Below are 24,227 nucleotides of genomic sequence, written 5' to 3' on the forward strand. Positions count from 1 at the left end.
TTCTTACTGATGGAATCATATTTATTCAACTTATTGATGTGTAATAGTGGTATGAACCTATAAAAAATAGTCAAAATATGACTGTAGTATGACATAAATAGTAAATTTCAGTTATATTATTATAAATAATTGAGGGAAGCCGGATGGCAACACATTTTTTTAGGAAAAATATTTTTAACCATGTAATACAGCGGACAAAATAAACATTGTTATTATTGAAATAATTTAATAATTGAAGTGTTTTTATTAGAAATTATAAAATATGTTCTATAGAAATTTTTAAATTTGGTTTCATCAAAATATAATTATTAAATAATAATTCTGCTAATAAAAAAATGCTAAAAATCAATTAATGCTAAAACTAATAAAAATAGGAACATTATATATAATTACTATTTATGTTATATAAAAATAGATAAACGAAATTGTTGATAATTATTCTGGTAAGGAAAATTTAATGTCTTTAGAAAATTTCGGTTTAAAAATCAAAATAAACCTCACATATTCCATTAAAAATGATATTAACTGCTAACATATTCGTAAATAGAAGACTGCTAAATAACATCTTTTTATTGTTCATAAAATTTTTGAAAATGACTGTTGTGAGTCATTTTGTACGTCTTCTTGGAATATTTAAGATTTTATTTTAACTATTACAGAGTTCTATTACCTACATGTGGTCCATATCAGTTACATTGAGAAAAAATAGAGGAAATAAAATTATTACAGATGTGAAACAAAACAGACATACTAAAAACAAAATAAATAATAAGACAACAAACTAAATAAATATAAACATTTTATTACATTATATACTAAGTTTAATAAAGCCAACGGCACATTTATTTTTATTAATAAAGTAAATACATAAAGTTATTTAATCAGTACATGTTATATAAATTAACATTAATTTAAATAGAATAAATGAACACATTTGTCTTAGGTGTGTAGAAGTTAGAAAATACAAACATTTTATACTGCACTGTCCACATTGGAATTGGATATATTATATACATTTTTTAAATTAGATTTATGGTATAGGTCCTCCGGACATCATCTTCTCAGCGCAGTAATGTGGAAACTGTACGCCTTGTAGTAATAAATCTGCTAGTCCCTGTATAGAAATGCCAAAAATGTATTAATACACATTCTTATGTATGAAAATAGCATAAATATGTATTTAACAAACTCTACTTATCACCCCTATAACTTTTTTATTTTTTTGAAATAAAAAAACGAGATTTAGTATGTTAGTATACAGGGTGATTCTTAACCTATACGCATAAAGTTGGGAAATTATTGCTGATGACAAATAATGACTAATAATGAAAAATAAGTTAGTAAAATATTTTTATTTATGGAGATAACAAACTATTTGAAATAAAAACAAAAAACGTTAAACTGAATGTGAAACTGAAAACATTAAATTGAATGTGCATTTACTGATAAAGTTGATAAATTTTTGTAAAAAAAAACTCAAATTATTTGAGAATTTAAAAATGTTTTACTAACATTTTTTTTCATTATTAGTCATTATTTGTCATCAGCAATAATTTCCCAAGTTTATGCGTATATGTTAAGAATCACCCTGTATAACATAAATTAGGATTGATTGACGTATTTAATTATTTTTGGTCACTTCCTGTTTCACCGGAAATGACTACAAGTTTTGATTTTTAAATAGCACCCTCGGTATATTTCTACTTTATTCGAAAGAAAATGACACTCCGAATTAAATGACATGTCATATGTCAACTTTTGACATTTTCGCTTAAAAACAAATCGTATTTTAAATTTCAATCTAGAGTGTCATGGCTGTGTTAAAAACACTATTTTTTTTAATTAAGGAGCATTGGAAAAATAGTTTTGTTGTGAGGAGGATGCCGACTATATGTTCAGGAAACTTGAGGAAGAATACGACAGATGGGGACTCAATATCAACCTCACAAAAACCGAATACCTGGAAGTAGGAGAAGAACAAACTGAAGATCCTGAACTACACATACATGGTGAGCATAGGTGTAGCGAATATAAATATTTAGGAAGTATTATATCTGAAGAAGGGAACTCCAAGAAAGATATACATAGTAGAGTTCAACAAGGTAAGAAAGTAATCGGTCTTTTAAACCCTCTCCTGTGGTCAAATAAAACATCCATCCAAACAAAGATAAGGATTTACAAAGCAATCGTAGAGCCAATTTTAACATACGGTGCCGAATGCTGGCAATTTACAGCAAAAGAAAGAAGGATGGTCGAGTCAGTGGAGATGGACTTTCTCACATTAGAAATGAGGAGATCAGGCAAAGAACAAGGCGAATATATACCAGCACCGACAACATCGAATCCAGACAGCTACTATGGTATGGGCACGTAAAAAGAATGGGAGGGGAAAGATGGCCAAAAAGGACAATGGAGTATCGTCCCCAAAGCAGAAGGAAAAGAGGAAGACCTACAACTACGTGGTTAGATGGAGTAGACCAGAGAGACAGAGCTATTAACCAGGAAGAATGGCAAAATCGAGCAATATGGAGGTCGAAATGCGGGATGCGGCAGAAGCTCTAGGACCCCCGCTTTATATCTATATGGTCTAATGTTTTTCGTGTCTTGTCCTGGCCGGTTAAAAGATGCCCAAATCGTATTTTTAATCATATCTTAATTTTCTCAAACAGAACAAGGGTGGCTCATTAGCATATTTGGAAAAAGCATTTTTTACGAATAATTTGGTACCACACACTTGGTATTTCGAGTCAAATTGTCGTTATGAACTGCATGTTACAATTTCAAATAAACCATGCGAAATGTCAAAAGTTGATATATGATATTATGTCATTCTATTCAGAGTGTCATTTTCTATCGAATGAAGTAAAAATATACCGATGGTGCCATTCAAAAATCAAAAGTTGTAGTCATTTCCGGTGAAAGAGGAAGTGACCAAAACAATTGAATACGTCAGTTAGTCCTAATTTGAGTCATATACTAACATACCAAATCTCGTTTTTGTATTTGAAAAAATAAAAAGTTATAGGGGTGAGCAACTTTTGAGATGCACCCGGTATACAGTGTTAGTCTTAAATAAGTGCAAATATTTTTAGGGGTAGGATATTTCGATCCCAGAAACACGTCTATGATGTTTTTTGCAAAAAAAAATTGAAAATTTCGAATTTTGTGAAAACATTTTTGAAATTTTTTAATTTTTACTTAAAAAACATAATATCTTCATAATACTTAACAAGATAGATAGTAGATTAAATTTACAACAAAGAAAACCCAGAAAAGATGCACTGGATCTCAAAATTTAAGCGAAAAATAAGTATTTTTTTAATTTTCAAAGTTTACATTTTGTGGTTTCAACATTATGAATTTTTCTAAAATCGTTCGATTATGAAATAATTTCATGAGGTTACATGATTTTTAATATATAAATGAAAAAATACCATGAAAAAAAAATGATATTGGGTTGTATATTATACCTGATTGTAAAAAAATTCTAATCTTATCGGGCACAAGTTTTTTTTTTAAAAGTAGATACTGAAGTAAAACTTATATTTTAATACGTGTCTGTATGCACCGTTTCTTACAATTTAATTTATAAATTAAAGTAAATTTTAATCTTACCTGAAGAGGTGGTATACAAACTGAAAGACAGTGGAACAGGATATAGAAACCAGCACAGAAGGCAGCAACAAAGAAGGACAGGAATATTAAGATTATTAACCAAATTATTGAATACACTATGTTACCCATCTGAAAAGAAAATATTATTTTAGTAAAATATCATATCACAGCTAAATAATATACTCATTATTCATATCATTATATATTTTAAACAATATTTGTAAGCTATATTATTTATTATTGTTTATATTTAGATCTTAGGGAAAATTGTTTATGTTACAAGCCCATTAAGTAATTAATATTGATTAGTAACATGCTGCTGGAATCTTTTAGAGATAATGATTCAGTGTTACTTTCCACATTTACCAGTTAAGAATTCAATGCTTTTATTTATAAACTATTGAAAATTGTTAACATAACAGAACATAACTAATAAATATGAACATAAGTATATTTTTTATAGCCGTAAACAAATAAAACAGTACAAAGGAAAATTAATAATAAAAATTTGTATATTCGTGGTTTCAGTAATTTTATCGTTTTAACAGTTTTTTACCACATTATAATGTTTACTATTCAAAGTGAATGATTACAAGTTAAAAAGCATCACGAAATTGTAAAAATATGTAGCTCTTAATGAAATAAGTATTTTAGTTATTCATATAAATTTAAAGAATTTCTTTAATTTTAAATCATTGGCTCTGCTAGTAAAAGTCTCGTATATAAAATTTGAGACGCCCGGTATAAATTGATAGATTTTTTTATTATGATTGATTTTTAATTCTTATTGTTTTCTCTACGATTTTTATAAGGTATAGTTTAAGAAGAAATTTGGGTCAACTTTCGTTTAGCTGAAATCAGTTATAAGAAAAAAAAAATTTGTCTTTAAAAAGCTACTGTGAACCACGGAAAACACGAATTTTCCTGCGGAAATGCGTAATTTCCAAATTTTGCATTTTAGAATAACTGATATCTGCTATAAAAAATACATTTTGCGTTCTATTTTTAATATTTTTCTGAACATATAAACACAAAAATTTTCCTGCGAAAATAAGCTGTTTTCATTTTCTAAGGAAATTTATTAGACTTTAGAATAGCTGAAATCAGTTATATAAAAAATAAATATATTTTTGCCTTTTAGAAGCGTTTACAAACTCAGAAAAATAAAAAATTTCCTGCGGTAATGCTTGATTTTCATTTCCCATTTGTTCCTTATTATATTATCGGGTCTTGTAAAGTATAAGTACTCACGAATTTTTGCAGAAAGTCCTATGCTTATAGAACAGTTTAAAAGAAAAAAAATCCTTGGATGAAGCACTTTTGAACCAAAAAAAAATCATTTGAAAGTGTCTAAAATGCTAACCAATCTAATAATATTTTTACAAAATCACAGTTAATTATTAAAATATAAAAACCACAGCTTAACACCCTCCACAAAGAAAAGCTACCAAAGGCAACCCAAATTCTAACCAATCTAATAATATTTTTGCAAAATCACAGTTAATTATTAAAATATAAAAGAAAACTGCATGATCGAATGATTTTTTGTTTTGAATCGGCCCTATTTACGTAAATCTTTAATAAAAAGTTTACAAGAACCTATATTATCTATTCTACAAGAATTGTTATTCCTCCAAAAGATGTTTTACCCCACCCAGCACCCCTATTCGCTCTCGCCCGGGTCCCGTAAACTTCTAAACTAACTGAAAAATGTATGAAAAACAAAGTGCACAAAATGACATTGACACATTTCCGCAGGTATTTTTTTGTATTTCTTTGCTCGTAAAGGCTCGTATAAAACAAATATAAGTCCATTTTTCAAGTAACTGATTTCGGCTATTCTAAAGTCAAGGCATTTTTTTATGTAAAATAAAAATAAAAAATTTCCGCAGACACTTTTTTGTGTTTTTATGTTTAGAAAAATGTCTAAAACGCACCCCGAAGACTAGTTTTGATGTAACAGATTTCGGTTATACTAAAGTTCGAAAAATGAAAATGACGCATTTCCGCAGGAAAATTTCGTATATTTGTCCTCCTAACGCCTTCTAGAACGCATATACAGGGTTGTTCACCACATACGACACGGAATATTGTAGCTAAACGATTAGATTTTTACAAATTGTAAGTTTTAGATTCGTTAAAGGACTATTAGAGCTACAATTTAAAAATATTTTTACAAGATACAGAGTGTCCCAAATAAATAAAAAATATCAAAGTTGTATTTTTTTAAATGGAATACCCTGTATATTATTACATTTTTAGTTTCTACGATTAAAATAAAGGTAAATTTGATTAAGGTTTATTACACTTAAACCTTACCGATTTTGAAATATTTTCAATTTTGCGAAATTGCAGTATAAATTTTAAGGCTTCATTTCTCCGAGGATATCAAAGTTTTTAATACTAAATATTTACTGAAGTTTATTTATTGATCAGTTATTGTGTTGCAATAATAAATATTATACCACCTTATACAGAGTGTCTAAAAATTTATGTTAAATAATTACTAGCTTTAAATGGCAATAACTTATTTAATTTAAATATAACACCCTGTATATTTTATGAGAATCAGATGCAAAATTTAATTGTCTTTCAAATTGTATTATACCACTTCTTACCTATTCCTTCAAGTTTTCGTAGAAAATGCATTTTTTTATAATTTAGACCTCATTTATCAATATACCAATGGAATATTGACATTTTAGACGTTTTTAAAACAACAAATGTACAAAATGTACAGGCTAGTAATATTATTGTTTTTAGTAAAACGATAATTTTACTAGCCCATTTGTATACAAAAAGAAAGCTATTTAAATCTTTATAAAAGAGTATACCATTAATTAAATATACCACCAGTATTTCCGCCCAAATACTAATTAACTACATACTTAATTGTGTTCGTTAATAAATTATTCTAAATAAATGTGGATTTGAATCAGAAATCAATATAATTCTCTGTTGTTATAAATAAGCATTTGTCAAAAAAAAAATTAAATATCATTTTTAAGGTGTTACTTTTTACCACACTGTCTAATACACATACATAATTCAGTTTTTTAGTATTTGGAGCAATTATTATTAATCAACGCAAACAGTCAATTAATGTAGTTTGAATACTGGAATCATATTAACTGGTCCTCTTTAACAAATATTTAAACAGTTTTTTTTATTTTTTAATGAAATAAACGAACTATATCGACAATATTAGTATCTGTACTCTTTAAAAATTTGGTACATCTTTAAAAATAATCTAAAATGTCAGTATTCCATGGGTATGTTGATAAATGAGTTCGAAATTACAAGAAAATGCATTTTCTACGGAAACTTGAAGAGATAGGTAAAAAATGGTATAATACAATTTGATAGAAAATTAAATTGTGCATCTGATTCTCATAAAATATACAGGGTATTCCATTTAAATTAAACAAGTTATTGCCGTTTAAAGTTAGTAATTATTTAAAATAAATTTTTAGACACTCTGTATAAGGTAGTAAAGTTTTTATTATTGCACCACAATAACTGATCAATAAATAAACTTCAGTAAATATTTAGTATTAAAAACTTTGATACCCTCGGAGAAATGAAGCCTTAAAATTTATACGTATTAATATATTAAACGGTAAGGTTTAAGTGTAATAAACCTTAATCAAATTTACCTTTATTTTAATCGTAGAAACTAAAAATGTAATAATATACAGGGTGTTCCATTTAAAAAAATATAACTTTGATATTTTTTATTTATTTGGGACACTCTGTATCTTGTAAAAATATTTTTAAATTGTAGCTCTAATAATCCTTCAACGAACCCAAAACTTAAAATTTGTAAAAATCTAGTCGTTTAGCTACAATACTCCGTGTCGTATGTGGTGAACAACCCCGTATAAAGTAATTTTTTATATATCAGATTTCGGCTAAACGAAAGTTCACCCAAGAAATTTAACCGCTGCACAGTGATAGAAAATGCAATTCTAGCATTTCAAAATTAAATTTTATCATTGAAATATTTTACTTGAAAATAAACTGAAAACGTATTAGGGATATCTGCTTGATATCACAGTATCATTTGTAAACACGTTGCGCAAAATCATCAAGTTTAAATGATGCTAAAAATCAAGCGGGCTTGTGCCATATGAAGTGTCAACCATTCTCTGCGATTTGGAATGACATTTTTAAATTGTTATAAGTAAGTGTGTCAAGAAGTTGTGAATATTATAAAAATGGTACATATTTCTGGAGGTATGTAAGCTAGTTTTTTAGTATTTTCATGCTAGTTGTAACGCGCCTGATTTTTTGGTAGAGTTTCTTGTAAATCCAAACGGAAAAATATCTTACTGACATTATGGTAGAGCAGAACTTTGAAACGACTAAATATGACTTTTAAATACAATATTTATAATATTTTATGATATTTTCTCTTTTCGATAAGCTAAATTAGGCTTGCCACCTTTTGCCCCTTTTGATGCAATTTGAATTTATTTTAGGTAAAGTTACATCTATAAAGAGAGCGGACCTGTTTGATATAGCAAAGTCAATTTGTCCTTTGCGTCCAAGGCACACGGAATGTCAGAAATTGCTATTAGATTATATTTTATATGTTACTGGTAATGATGAACCAACAAATAGTACCCAGAAATTACTCACAAAAGTTATTGATAGCTTTACAAAAAATTTGACTGAGAAATGGAACAAAGCGAGAAGATTTGAAACAAAATTTAAAAAAAATAACGAGCAATGGCTTTCTAGCGTGATAGTCACTTCGTCTCCAGATAGTCATTCAGTCAGAAGTTCTTCTTCGAGAGTTGGCCGTCCGAAAATATCATTCGAAGAAGGAAGTGAAGTTACTAAGCGCAGAAGAGTTCAGGAAGAGGTCTCATTGAACACCGAGGATGAACTTTGTTTAGCCACAGAAATAAAACTGCGTAAGAATGGTAAACGGGATGTTGCGTCAATGTTGCATAAAATGAGATTTTCCCCCAAGACAGCAACTAGGTTAAAGAAATTGGAAACTAGGACCGAGGATCTACGGCAAGTATCATTTTCTCCAGAAGAGGCGCTTGCGTTATTTGTTGGCTTTAAGTTTACAAGATACCAATATATCGGTATAAGAAACCTCATCGTTAAAAAAGGACTAAAAAAATTATTCCCGACATACGACAAAATTATCGAAGCAAAAAAAAAATGTTACCCTTTTAATATTCTGGCTACAAATACGTCAATCGAAGTACCTTTACAAAATATTTTAAACCACACTGCGTCCCGAGTTTTAGAGATGCAAAAAGTTGTTTTACCTACTTTTACCAATAATATTAATGAGACTGTCACTAATTTAACGATGATTTATAAGTGGGGTTCAGATGGAAGTGGCAGTCAAAGTAACTATAAACAGGTATGCGAGGGAGATGACTCAAATATACTGACTACTTCCATAGTTCCACTGCAATTGCAGGTTAATCATGAAAAAAATAAAAAAATCTTATGGCAAAATCCTCGAACATCCTCTACACGGTTTTGTAGGCCTGTGCGAATCCAATTTATCAAAGAGACCAGCGAAGTAATAAAAGCCGAATTTGTCCATATTGAGAATCAAATCGATCAGCTGTCTACAATGAAAATTAATTTAAATAATAATGAGTATGTTATACACCATAAATTGTTACGAACTATGGTAGATGGCAAGGTTTGTAATTCGTTAATGTCAACATCCTCACAAAAATGTTATATTTGTCATGCCGGCCCTGCACAATTTAACAACCTTGATAATATTAAAACATTACCTATTAACTCTGATGCTCTAAACCTCGGCTTGTCTACCCTTCATGCCTATATTAGGTTTTTTGAGTGTTTGATTCATATTTCATATAGGCTTAACATAAAAGTTTGGCGGGTTCCGAAAAATCAAAAAGATCAGTTCGAAAACAGAAAAAAAGAAATCATTCGTAAATTTAGAGCAGAAACCGGACTAATAATAGATCAACCAAAGCCAGGTATCGGTAACACCAATGACGGGAATACCGCCAGAAGATTTTTTGCTGACCCTTTATTATCATCTAATATAACCGGAATAGATCAAAACCTTATTTATAGATGTAGTGTTTTACTAAAAACTTTAAACTGCAGCTACCCAATCAATTCAACCCGTTTTGGCCAATATGCCTTCGAAACAGCTGAGCTATATGTTAATCTTTATGCGTGGTACCCAATGCCCCCAACAGTACATAAGATTTTAATGCACAGTAGGGAAGTCATTGAACATTTTTTAATTCCGATAGGTCAATTAGGAGAGGATGCTCAAGAATCTCGCCATAAAGAGACAAAATATTACAGGGAGCATAACACTCGAAAAATATCTCGAAAGCACACCAACGAAGATTTATTTAATATCCTCTTAGTATCCTCCGATCCCCTTATTTCCAGTTTGAGAGTTCTACCACCTAGGCAAGACAGTATTTACTGTCGAGATGTTATTGATCTTCTACTTCCACCTGAACCTCTATAGTTAGGTACCCTTTTTTATAACTGTTTGTTTGTTTGTTCGTTTGAATCTCTTTCCATGAATAATGAAGAATGACTGCGAAAGTCAGAACACTATCGTTTTTGCACTGAGGCTTGAAAGTTTACGCCCTTCAAATATGTATATAAATAAATGTCTTTTTTAACTTTTTTTATACAAATTTTAACATTTTATATGTAGATCCGAGATCACTATGTTGACTAGATCAGCGAAATCATTTTTATTTTGTTAGCCCTGATGAAGGGCGAACACAGATCTCCTGAAACATTGGCGATCCAAAATTGATTATTATTGTCCTTATCCGACAATCCATAGCCTACTATCGTTATTTTTGGAAATAGTACAATTTATTATCTTGTGTAGTATATTGTATGAAAATAATTTTTGGAGAACGATTCATAAAAACTGATTTAGATAAACCTTGAACTCCAATTATTTTCATATTTGTTTCGTAATAATTAATGTTTTGTAATAATTCAAAACTGTTATCATTTTTATGTTTATAGTTTTATGATTTCTTTTATAGTTATACGATAAGATATCATACCTAACATAATATCTAGATTCTAGATACAAAGTATATCTTCATTAGGTAGACATTAGATTTACGTAAACTTCTTTTTTTTATTTTTCAAATATTAACCTCCAAACTTTCAATTTTGGTACGTTTACATACAAAATCTGTCAAAACTGGGGGTTTGGAAATTAATAAGTTTGGAAAATAGAAGAAAAAAAACGTTTATATTCTTAGGACGAATTGGTTCAACTTTCTATTATAATCTGTATCATATTTTTATAATATTGTAGTATAAAATAAACTATATTATAGCAGAATTATTTCCATGTTGATAGTTATGTATAAATAAATAATGTTATTTATCCGATTGTTAACCTATTAAGGATGTCTATCTTGTAAGGTCGTTACTGAGAAATTAATATCCAGAGGTATATATATACTCTTTTGAAAATATATAAAGTAATTCGCTAAGACTATCCTTATTACTATTAACACCAGGGCTTGTCTAAAATCTGGACCCCCCCCCCCTTAACTTTTGAATGGTTTGATATATTATTATGAAAATTTGAGAACTTGAGTAGAATAACGTGAGCAAAATTTTAGGCATAAAATGACAGAAATGTCAAATCGAGTGCCAAATCTTCAAAAATTTCTAATTTTAATTTAATTTTTTTAGTCTCTTACCTTAAAAATTCATAAAATTGTTATGTGTGACTACTAAAAATTCGTCAAGTTCAATTTTGAAAAAAATAGATTCGTGTAAAAATTGAAGAGATAGTATAGATCATTTAATTTTGACATAACGCCATTTTTTTTTGGATAATGACAGATGCTTCAAACTTTAGGGATGAAAAGAGAAGAAAAATATCTTTTAAATAAGGTATTACTCGACCCCCCTTTCTATTTAATTTTTGTTTCCAAAATGGCGCCCAACTGTCATTTTGACATTTATGTCTGTCATTTCATGCCTAAAATTTAGCCTATGTTGTCTTACTCAAGTCCTCAAATTTTCATTAAAATATACCAAATGATTCAAAAGTTAATAGGAGGGGGTTCCTGACTTTAGACACGCATTTATCTTCCCTAAGTTTTTCTTTTCATGGACAATGCTGTATAGTAAATTAGAAATGAATATTTTGAACTTGAATATACTTATTATTTAATTTAAACATTACCAGAATTGCCTTATTAATAAAAACATTACCAGAATTGCCTACATAATTTTGAACTGCTAGAATTGCATTTTCTATCACTGTGCGCTGTGTATATATGAAATTCGCTGTGATACAAATTTTGGAGATAAGATAAAAATTAACGTATAATCGGTGTATTAAATGATATTATATCGTTTATTTGATGATGTAACAGTTGTCCTAAAATACACATATAAAATGTATTTAAATATTACTACCAAACTAGTCATTCTAATCTTACAGACGATGACATCAGTTGCATTTAAATACCTTTCGAATGAGCGTTGCAATTTTATGCAATCATTTCTTGCTTGTTTATGAAAATTTTACGTAATTTTTATAAAAAGGTTGTAGTCAATTATCTAGTTTCCAAAACTATAAATCTGAAAAAGATTTATTAACAATTAAACGCCATTTAAAAATAGCACTTACGTTAGTGTAATCAATTTAATCTTATATAATTAGATAACAAGTAATATAATGAGTGTTAATAATATAGAGAGGTTTAAGAAATAATTTACAATAAATTAGACACATATAGTTAGAAAAAAATATATAAAATTATATTTTGAATTGGATGAAAAACTAAAATGTATGAACAAACTTTGTTGACAGAAAATTTTTTAATTAAATTTGAAAATAAATTTACTGAAGAAAAACTAATTAAATTCAATTTAAAAATTTTCCAAAAGCATACAAAAATTAGAGTATCACCAATCATTATAATGTTTTTAGGAAAGTTGGATAATTTTTGACATAACGACAATAACACTAAACAAAAACAACAAAATATTATTAGAATTTGAGATGAAGCAGTATGATAATGGAAAAACACAATTTATTTGAAACATCTGTTAAAACTAATAGTTAAATTTCAAAAATAACCAAAAGAATCTAAAAAAAGGTTACCAGAATTTATAGATTTAACTTCATACTAAACATACACCTACAATAGAAGCACGAACGGGTTATTCTTGTTCTATTTAACTGCATTTTAAATATAACTCACTAGATCTATTTAAAAAGAACTGACTTACCGTTTAATAAATTATTAGACTATGTTCCTATGGCACAAACACTAACTTAGACTAAAGAAAACAAACAAATGTTGAGCGTATGGTGTATTATTCCTAATGTTTGTCGAGTGTGAGTGAATCAACGTGACAGTCGTGACACTATTTCTCTTGGGTGTAGTAGTTGCACGGTGAAATGCGGTACTGCAACAGCGCCTGGTGAAGAAAAACTAGGTTTATTGAGGATGCGGCAACGTCCGCTCGCCATAAGGTGGTACTGGAACGACTGATTGGGTTTACACCTGTGGTTTCGTACGGTTGATTTCGTCTCGTGGAGAGATAAACAGTGAGGTTTAGGAATTTTAGTCGTACCAGTGGCGTAACATAATTTTAGTAAATTTGATTTTATTTTATGCTTATCAAAAACGTTGTATTGTAGAAGGTACATTGTATGGGAAGAGAGAACTTAGTCACCGCGACCTTATACCATCTATTGTGTCTAGGGAATGCAATCCCGCACCAAAATCTCAATCCCGCAAACCCGCGGGATTAAAGCAATCAATCCCGCGGGTCCGCAAAATTGCGGGACTGTGAACAATAAATGCCCCTCTTTGTACTGAACCTATTAACCTTGCTAAGAAAAAGGTTTTATGCAATTAAAACAGGCTATAGTAGCAGAAAAGTATTTATTTCATATTGGTACAATACAAAATATATCAGTTGTTCAAGTACATAGTTTTAGACGTAATACAAGTAATCTATTTAACTAAACTGCCGGACATAATTATCGGGACAAGCAAAATTTTAGGGTAAATTTAAAGTTGAATATCTCTTGAACTAAAAAAGATTTTGGGATGCGGTTTGGACCAGGTTTTAGACGCATCTATTGTAATTAAGATGCTATGTGGTTTTCGAAAATATATTTAGCGAATTCTCGTATACAGGGTGTTTTATAATAGTGTACAAATTTGGTTAAGAATCTTTTTTACAGAAAATTTACAACTTTTGAAAAATCGAAATTTTAACTATGTACGACTATTCTGTATTGAAATTAAAAAAAATTTGGTGGAATTTTTTAAATGTTTTGTTTTAAGGAAAATACGAGTTTTTTTGGAAAAATATGCATTTATAGTCATACATTTGGTCCTAAATGGTACAAAAGGCGTTGTACATTTTGCATAGGCCCACAATATATTGATATAGCGTGTATTTTAAACTAGCTGTACAGAAATTTGGACGGATGTATATAGGGTGTTCAAAAAATATATTTAATATTAAATAAACTTAAATTTTATTATAATTTATCTACTTATTTTATAAATAAAAATATTATTCTGATGTTGAAGTTATGTTAGTTATCTCTATATCAATAATTTTTTGGCATATGCAGAATGTACAAAGCTTTTTGTACCATTTAGGACCATACGTATGACTAAAATGCATATTTTTCGAAAAAACGTCGTATTTTTCGTTAAAATAAAAAAAAATAAAAAAGCGATCAAATTGTTTTTTTTAATTTTAATACAGATTAGTCGTACTTGGTAAAAATTTCGATTTATAAAAAATTGTAAATTTGCGGTAAAAAAGATTCTTGACTAAATTTTCACACTCTTATAAAACACCCTGTATACGAGAATTCGCTAAATATATTTTCGAAAACCACATAGCATCTTAATCACAATAGATGCATCTAAAACCTGGTTCAAATCGTATCCCAAAATCTTTTTTAGTTCAAGAGATATTCAACTTTAAATTTACTCTAAAATTTTGCTTGTCCCGATAATTGTGTCCGGCAGTTTATTTGACGAAATTGTCCAAGTACCAAGTACTAGTTAAAGGCTTTTCTTCACTTACGCACATAGGCCAGAAAGAAATCTAACAACTAACCTGTTTGTTTCACTTATTTTTAATGGTCAAGCCGTAAGGGGAATCCCTTGGGTTCCGAGCGTCGACACATCGGCTCGGAACGAAGCGGTTTGACCTTGATCAAGATCGATTCGGTTACCCAGTAGTAATGTGTCGATCCCGCAGATCCCGCACGGTAAATCCCGCAACTTTGATCCCGCGGAATCTCATAGGGATCCCGCGTTTGCGGGATACAGAATTTGCGAGATTGCATTCCCTAATTGTGTCCTCTTTTATTGGGTTATATCTCATTATGTATGTATATGTATGTATATGTATATCTCATTATACAGTCTCAGGGCTCTGACAAAAGCCAGTATCTCAGACGGTTTTAAAGAGGTTATAGCTCTCTATCTCCGATATGAGTCGTACCAAGGTTTATGGCACGAATGGTTGTCGTCTTGGCGCATTCAGTGATGAGGTGCTCTACTGTTTTCCCATTTTCCCCACAGGATCTGCATTCGCCGTTGTTTCTTAGCTTCAGTCTACTGAGGTGTTCATTGAGGAGTGTGCTGTTAAAAACCTCATGGACAATCCGAAGACTCGAAGTTCTTACTTAAATGAATGAAAATCACTTAAATGAATGAAAATCTTTTTATTTTGAGAAATTTCTTCGAGTGTCTTAGACCGTTGAAGGATTCCCATTCCAGACTACAGATGGAGTCTTCCAGGTTCTTGAGTTCCCCTGTGACAAAACTTTCAAGATTTGTCCGTTATCATGGTAGTGGGGCCTTTATATAATTATAATTAACATAATTTATTGAGCGGTAGAACTTGGATTAATGAGAGCACCGTCTTTTCAGAGCGTAAATCTAGTTTATCGTTTATATATAAAAAACAAAATATAACCAGCTAAAAATAGAAATTAAGGCATGGCACTTTTATGGTAAAGCTTCATTCAGAACCTCCCAATTAGTGGAATAAATTAATGGTTTCATTTTCAGTTAATAAAATTACACTTTATACATTTTAGTTTACGATCTTTCACAATGTCTAAAAAACACAATTAAAATTAATAAAATATCCTAGCAACAGCTTGCGGTAGTCTGTTGTATCCAGAGAGAAAGCATAATATTTAGCTTATAAAACCTTTGAATAAAAAGACTAAGGAAGGAGCATATCAAAAATCCTAGGTCCACCGCGACGGGACTCAAATATGGCCGACTTAAATTCCGGTTTATCAGTGCCGTTCTAATTTTATTTAAAAAATGTAAAACTGTGATGTAGGGTAGACGTGGGGTAGACTCAATAATTTTTTTATTATTTTACGTTGTGAATAAATGTTGGTAGTTATTAAAATTGTTATAAAACATATTATTATAATAAAAATAGATAAGATTTAATAATTATTTATTAACACAAACATCCGATACGCTACTGAAGCAGGTAAGTCAAATTGACGTATCTAAATTCTTTGACATCTAATCTTTGACAAGTAATAAATAAAAGCAAAAATGCAAGAAAAAATATATAATTAGTTAATTTGAGTGAATTTCATAAATGATCGGTTTACTACACGTATGTATATTATATAGTCACTTACTAGCGAAAAGTTCCATTATTTCATTCGATTTTTGTCGATCTACCGCACGCTACACAACCAACTATTTTAGAGTCTTTTTCGATAAATCGCGATAGTGTCGCTGTTAATTTAAGTTCTGCCACAATTTCCATCTAGATTTACTACCTTTATAAAACTATCAGTAGTAGAATAAATAATAAATAACATAAAATAAGCTCCGTAAAGACTGACAAATCTACAAAATTTCAAATGTGTCAAATGAATCGTCAAACAGAACTGTCAAGGATCCCCACCCTAGAGTCCTTTTTCCGCCCACCATGCATGAATACATGGATAGCATTATGCTCCTTCCTTAGTCTTCTTATTCAAAGTATAAAACAATAAACTTTTGATTTCTAACCAAAATTTTTCTTGACGGGTGGTGATGGGTGGTAATAAAGGCCAAAATGACATTCCTCGCAAATTTTGGAGTATAATTAGTGGAAAAGTCAAAAGTTTGTTAACTTTTTCCAGTAATTGAAAATTACTACCACTAATTATGACGTTCTGAATGCTTACATTAAAATTAGGTGAACAAACTTCTACGACTAATTGAGACTACTAATTTTAGGGTTCGTTTCAAATTTAGTTAATATCTTTGAATAAGAAGACTAAGGAAGGAGCATAATGCTATCCATGTATTCATGCATGGTGGGCGGAAAAAGCACTCTAGGGTGGGGATCCTTGACAGTTCTGTTTGACGATTCATTTGACACATTTGAATTTGATTTGAAATTTTGTGGATTTGTCAGTTTTTACGGAGCTTATTTTATGTTATTTATTATTTATTCTACTACTGATAGTTGTATAAAGGTAGTAAATCTAGATGGAAATTGTGGCAGAACTTAAATTAACAGTGACACTATCGCGATTTATCGAAAAAGACTCTAAAATGGTTGGTTGTGTAGCTTGCGGTAGAGCTCGGCAAAAATCGAGTGAAATAATGGAACAACTTTTCGCTAGTAAGTGACTATATAATATACATACGTGTAGTAAACCGATCATTTATGAAATTCACTTAAATTAACTAATTATATATTTTTTCTTGCATTTTTGCTTTTATTTACTACTTTTCAAAGATTAGATGTCAAAGAATTTAGATACTTCAATTTGACTTACCTGCTTCAGTAGCGTATCGGATGTTTGTGGTTATAAATAATTATTATAACTTATCGATTTTTATTAGAATTTTATATTTTTATAATAATTTTAATAACTACCAACATTTATTCACAACGTAAAATAAAAAAAAAATATTGAGTCTACCCCACGTCTTCCCTACATCATAGTTTTACATTTTTTAAATAAAATTAGAACGGCACTGATAAACCGGAATTTAAGTCGGCCATATTTGAGGCCCATCGCGGCGGCCCTAAGATTTTTAATATGCTCCTTCCTTAGTCTTCTTATTCAAAGGTTAATATAAAACTGAAAACTCTATATATACTGCCACTTACCTTATTACGTCAACATCTGTCAGCATTACATCAACAACATATCAACAACAAGAACCTGTCGAAGACCTCATTGATCCCCTTGTAGATCTACCCATTCGGTCTTGGACTCATTCTTTGGAGTAAACCACTCGACCGGTTTTCACAGTGTTCTTTTAAATAGCTAAATATTTTAGTGAAAAGGTGAGATTAAGAAATAAAATGCCGATTTTACACAACACCTAAGTAAATTTAATATAAAGATATAAATAAATATAAAATAAAGAAAAAGATGTAACAACAATTATTGACTTTGCAATAATTAATGAAATATAAAGAAGAAAAAAAAATACTCAAAAATAATTAATGAATGAAATTAGAACTCACAGAGATGATAAAGTTAAAAATTAAAAATATTCTTCTTATTAGTCTAATCTAAATTAGCTAAAATTAACATACAATTCAAATCGACATGGGATTTGAAACCTAACAGAAAGATATTTAGTTTTTTTTCTCAGAGAAACGGGTCCTTTATTCTAAACAGTTTTTACGATATTCTGAAAAAAATATCAATTTAAGGGCGGAAACACATGACAACTTTTAACAAACTAGGTTTGTTGTCTGCTCTAAAATATTCCATTACACCCCTTTAAGCTGGTTTCCAGTTGGGAAGCAGAAAGGTTCTGGTCCGTTTACTGGAGAGTTTGCTCATTTTCTTGCTAGATCGTTTGATTTTGGACAGTCTCCAATTACTACATCAAACTGAAATTTGGATCCTTTAGAAATTTCAAAAAGGAAAGCTGTTCTTGTTTCCCTGAAAGGGGGATTTTCACTAAAATTGTTATATATCGTATCAAATCACCCGGTTTAAAATAAGATGCTTTAGTGTCAGGATAATTAACATTTTGGGTTATCTGATTGAATAACACTTCCATAGTTGCTATAGGACAAGAATTATAGCCTAGATACATTTAAGAGTCCCTTTCACTAGTCCGAAAAAGTAGCAAAATAAGCGTTCGAGATTTAACGTTTTATGTAAAACTGGCTAGTTATCTTTACTCAAATGAAGAAGGAAATTAAAGATAAAGAATATACGATATCCGTATTGTAGCACATTTTTAGACAACTTCTTTATTTTTAAGATTTTGAAGGTCAAACATCAACAAAATATCCCTTATGTTTGGATTAAATTTTCTTGAAAACAAAGAGATAATTTAAAATTCCGTTACAATACGGAAATGGATTGAAGTTTTGTGATTATAGTGATATATAATTTATATGGTTTTGTAACAAATTTCTCGCTATTTTATGGCAAATGCTGAAGCTCTGCAAACCTTAATCAAGCCTTAATCAAAGCACGTGTGTTTGGAATTTTGGTTATGGCTTAACACGACAGGATCGGGATAAGCCTTAGGCATATTTCTGAAATATAATATATATTTCCTTCGGCCAGACACCCGATTTACCCGACCACTGAGAGCGACCCGAACAGTACAGCGTAATGCCGCAAACGCACATGCGGTATTTAGCGAACCCCGAGCGCTCGTCAACTACCGAGCGCTCGTGATCGGACTTCGCCTTTCCATCCATACATGCGGGCTCTGATAGCAACAACATAGAGACAAGCGCTCGTTCTCGTCGCCGATCGAGTCGCCGAACTCCGACTTCCCCATCCAACACATAGGAAATCGGCGAAGCCCCGATCAGAGTTCGCCAAATGCCGCATGTGCGGATGCGGCATAACAGACTCTTAAACAAACAAACCATTGTTTTTTTGGCCAGCGTATAAGTGGAGCGTAGGTGATTAGATTTTATTTGGTATAGGTAGTAGGTGTAGTGAGTACATTATTTTTAGTTATAAACCCCAGGTCTTTTCCTCAAACATACTTTAATAACACATATCTGCGTAACGAATGAAGCTGTTCAAATGCAGATCTCTTTTTCGATGTTCGTAAATCAAATGCAGATCTCTTTTTCGATGTTCGTAAATGATACTAGAAGATACATCCTTTAATTGATTTTTTCTTATTCGATATTTGATGGTAGCCTTTTGCAGAATAGTACGGAACTCTTACACACATAGCAGGTGGTTCATTGTTTCTATTCTCGAGTAGGTCTAATAGGCAGTTAGAAGACACACCAGTGTTTGTACCCCAATTTGTACCTTATTTTTTTATTTATAATCGAAAAATATATATTTTTTTCCATAGCAGCTGTTAAAATTGCTTTATATCTATCAAAAATAGTAGATAAAATAGTGCTTTAACCGCAAGGGTAGATTAAATGATACTTTAACAGCGAGAATAGGTTTAAAACTTTATTTATTCTCGCACGTTTTTTAATTGCTTCCATTTTTGAAAATGTTTGTATTCCTTTTCATAAGTTATTCGGGATTTAAATGGAAGTAATTTGGATATGGCGTTTGTCGCCTCAGCTTGAATATCTGTTGGTAATTTACTTATTTCGTTTTGAGCCGTTTCTGGCTCCAATTCAATCAGCAATCGACACGAAAGAGAATTAAAAAATGTTGACTCAAAACTGACAACGAAAGAGACAGTTTTGTTTATTTGTCAAATTACATAGAAACCAACGCCAACCCAGCACAATATTTTTTCTACTCGTAATAAATTCCTTAATAAAATTGCATTATAAAATATATAATATATAATACGTAATAAAATTGCATTATCGTCCCCCGAAATTAATTCAATCGCGATTTCATCGTTCGTGAATTAATCTTTTCGGTCGACGATAAAATACCATTTTATCGTCTTGTATAAAAAAAAAACTATTAATTTTGGTCACATTGCAATTTTATTTTATTCTTATTAGATAATATTTTTGAAACATTATTCACATTTTTTATTCATTCTATGCATTACGCGGATGTTTTAATAACATCCAACGCTTTGTATTTTACCGGCAACGTAAATATTTAAAGTCAACCAACGCAAAAGCAATAAACTTAGAAATTTAAAAATTGGGTAATAGTAGAGGTTATAAAATCACTAGCGGGTGTAAACCTAGATATTTTTTCCTGATTTCCTGGCGTGTGATTTAATTTTGGTCACGTTGGATCGCTTGTATTTCCCTATTATGTAAACAAAACAGTTATCTCCATTTATGTAAAAATTGCAGCAACGAACATTAAATGTGTTTTCTTTATTAATTAATTAATGTCAAATTAAAATATCATTTATAAATATTACTGGAATATTAACTATTTATTATAGTTTTAATTAAATTCTCTTAGGAATCTGCTTTGATAAAGAATTAAGTGTTTATTTCATTAAGCATCTTTTCCTATTGTTATATACATGTTTTCCTCTTTTTAATTGAAAAATACAAAATGGAAAATGGAAAGCCAAAGACCATACAGGGTGTCCCAGAAATAAGTGCAAGTATTTTAAAGGGTGGTAGATTTCGATAAAAGAAACTTATTAATTTAATTTATTACCTATGTTGCCATATTATCAACAAATTATGTTTTTTAACTAAAAATTTAAAAAAATTCCAAAAATTTTTTTCAAAAACTTCCGAATTTTCAATTTTTTTTTGAAATGTACCTCATAGGAGTGTTTCTGGGGTTAAACTGTATTACCAGTTAAAATACTTGCACTTATTTCTGGAGTTAAAATACTTGCACTTATTTCTGGGACACCCTGTAGAGTGTGTATAAGATTTTACACTTCAATATATTCCATAAGTTGAGTTGAAATTTTTTATACAGTTGTGGTTGGAAAATTTGATGTTAAGGCCCCTACAGACGGACATTTTTGTACGCGTTTATGTACGCGCGTTCAAAAACATGCACTAGCACTGCATACAGATGCACATACAAAATCTGAAAATCCACACTGTTTTAGAGCGATGTCCAGGAAAGTGGTTGAGTTAGCATTGGCAGCAGTGGCGTGCACTGCTGTGCTTCAAACAAAAGTTAAAAAAATAAAAAAACCGCGGCTTCTTCAACGCCAAAGGTTTGGTCATAGTACCAAAGTAAAGGAACATACACTTCATCCGCTCCCGAACCTGATCTCTTGGAGTCAACAACAACAACCTTTCTATGTTCCCTTCGAAATCCTCCCCGAAGACTGTTAAGTTTCGTTATAACTGAAGCCTTAGTCGCGTTTGGTTGAACAACTTGTAGCTTTCTAACCAGCTTTGCGTAAGCCTCGTTTTTTAGTTTTATCTAAATATTGTTTGGATTTTACTTGCCAAAGACAGGGCATTTCTCTGTACAATTCAATAAATTCCCGCAGGAATTCACGGGATAGTGTTCTACAATCAGACATTTCTACTAAGAAATTATTAGCAAAGTCAAATCAACAGAACGCTGCAGCTTGTGGGACCAATCGACGCTATTGTTGTGCGACGCACAGTTCACATCCACACGTTGAGACTTGCAAGAAAATCCTGCGTGCACGTACAAAATTTCTGTCGTCGACAGAAATCATGAGCGTCGTTCAAAACGAATGTGCATTCAAAAACGTGACGTTTCTTTGCATACACCTTGACGTTTTTGTATGCACGTTTTTGAACGCACGTAGATGCATATGTAAGCATCAGAATTAATAAATGTAAAGATAGTATGAACAGAGTCAACGGTCCAATTCCTTCAAGTTCTTTGTTCCTACTACTCTAGTGGCGGAAATCTAACTGTTACGCTCAGTTGGCTCTGACTCGGTTGGCTAGATTTTGCCACGCCCACTCGGTGCCCCACTGAGCGAGTATATAAACGCTCAACTTGTAGATTGTACTTTAGTTTATAATCATCTGCTGATGATGCTAACATGGTTAGCGAAACGCGCGTCCAGTGTAAAATAAAAGTGTTTTGGTGTATTGTGGTGATTTAGTGTTTTTATTTTGCAACGCACGTACATAAACGCGTACAAAAACGTCCTTCTGTAGGGGCCTTTACAATAGCAAAATAAAGCATCAGTTTACCACGACTCTAGCACACATTACTTTTTTTTAACTTAATAGTTCAATAAAAGAGACACTTTATAGCAATCCAAATTCATTTTTTTCAGAAATAATGAAAGGAAAACTGGTTCCATTGGTAGTTCTTACCGTTATTGCATATGTTAGATGCCAAATTAATATTAGCAATGGTGGTAGAGCTGGCCCAGGTATTTCAGATGAAAATTTAGAAGATTACTGCTATAGACAAGATGAAGAACCGTATATTTATTTTGGTACCAAGACGTCGTATGATAGTTTAACAAGAAGAGGAGGCCAACAACATACAGTGCCAGGTAGCTATATTTATATTATCTAAAAGTACTTATTTTATGAACTGTTGTAGCAATGAGTATATCCAATTTTTAAATATCGTGGGCGTACAAGGAAAACCATGTAAGTCCAAAAACTAAAAAGGCGAGAAAAAGTGATTTTAATGTTTGAAGTGATATGTAAAATCCAATTTTATTTTTTGACTGCACTAAAAGAAATCGCTTGACATTAGGGTTATCTAGGGCTAATTTAGGCTAAATTAAAATACAGGGGTTTTAAGAACAAATTGTTTATTGACTTTTTTTTATAATAATCTGACTTAATGGATTTTTCTGAAAAAAACTTAAATTTTACTGGAGTTAGTGGGTTTTTCTTGATTGGCTCCTTTACTTTTTGGGATCAAATAATGAGCCAGAGGCTCATTATCGGAATCACAATCGCTTTCTTGATCGGGAATTCCCACAGATCCTTCTTGAACATTTTTGCAGACTGTTAAAAAAATTCATAAATCCATTAAGTGCACTTAATAGATTTTTCTGAGCGAAATTTAGCGTCTGTGGACTTAGTTATTTTGAAGCTAATAATATCTCGTATATTTGAACTGTATTGGACTTAAAGGATATTTAATATGAGAGGTTATACCTAAATAGACTTGGTAATGTGAAAAAACGATTTTACGAAAAAGTGGACTTACATGGTTTTCCTTGTACGCCCACGATATGCAAAATTATAATTTCAGGTTGTCAGCCCGTGCAGTTTTGGTCTATAAATAGACATGGAACCAGATTACCCAAAGTAAACAAGATACAAAAATTGAGAAAACTTGAAGAACTCAAAGAAGAGATCATTAAGAACTATGAGCAAAGGAAATCATATCCAAGTATTGGACAATTGTGCCATGATGATTACAATTTATTGAGGAGGTAAATACGAAAGGATGGAATAGATTTTAGAGTAGGTTGAATGTAGATTGGATGTAGATGAGAGATGTAGATTTTAGAGATGGATATCGGCGACTTTTCAGATGTATTGTTGTTCTCTTTTGATCTCTAAGTTACATTCTATAGTCCCATCATTCTAAAAACTTTAATAATTTGGAGACTGAACGATTCTTATATCTCCTTCTCAATGGCTGATCATTGCCCCATACAAAGAATCGCACATTTTCTAGGCTTTCGCACTGAAATAAAATCTGTTCTGTCGTTTCTTGTTCGGATTGACAAATTCTGCACATTTTGCGTCAATCC

General features: G+C 30.8%; 2 protein-coding genes across 3 annotated transcripts in view; one reads left to right on the forward strand and one right to left on the reverse strand.

The window, feature by feature from the left end:
• Window positions 1–24,227, forward strand: part of LOC115883021 (multiple inositol polyphosphate phosphatase 1) — a 50,610-nt gene that overhangs the window by 18,982 nt on the left and 7,401 nt on the right. For both annotated transcript variants that reach the window (XM_030901295.1, XM_030901294.1), the window contains exons 2-3: window positions 22,779–23,003; window positions 23,720–23,903. In XM_030901295.1, coding sequence (XP_030757155.1) covers window positions 22,784–23,003; window positions 23,720–23,903 — 404 coding nt within the window. In that variant the 5' untranslated portion in view covers window positions 22,779–22,783. The remainder of the gene's footprint in view (window positions 1–22,778; window positions 23,004–23,719; window positions 23,904–24,227) is intronic.
• LOC115883022 lies at window positions 1,023–13,144 on the reverse strand. Its single transcript, XM_030901296.1, has 3 exons — window positions 12,874–13,144; window positions 3,616–3,744; window positions 1,023–1,114 (listed from the first exon to the last, which is right to left on the reverse strand). Exons 2-3 carry the CDS (start codon window positions 3,742–3,744, stop codon window positions 1,031–1,033), a joined length of 213 nt encoding a protein of 70 aa, XP_030757156.1. The 5' UTR covers window positions 12,874–13,144; the 3' UTR covers window positions 1,023–1,030.

This window comes from Sitophilus oryzae, unplaced genomic scaffold (genome assembly GCF_002938485.1).
Source record: "Sitophilus oryzae breed Bouriz unplaced genomic scaffold, Soryzae_2.0 scaffold_1802_pilon_pilon, whole genome shotgun sequence".
Classification (NCBI taxonomy): Eukaryota; Metazoa; Arthropoda; class Insecta; order Coleoptera; family Curculionidae; genus Sitophilus; species Sitophilus oryzae.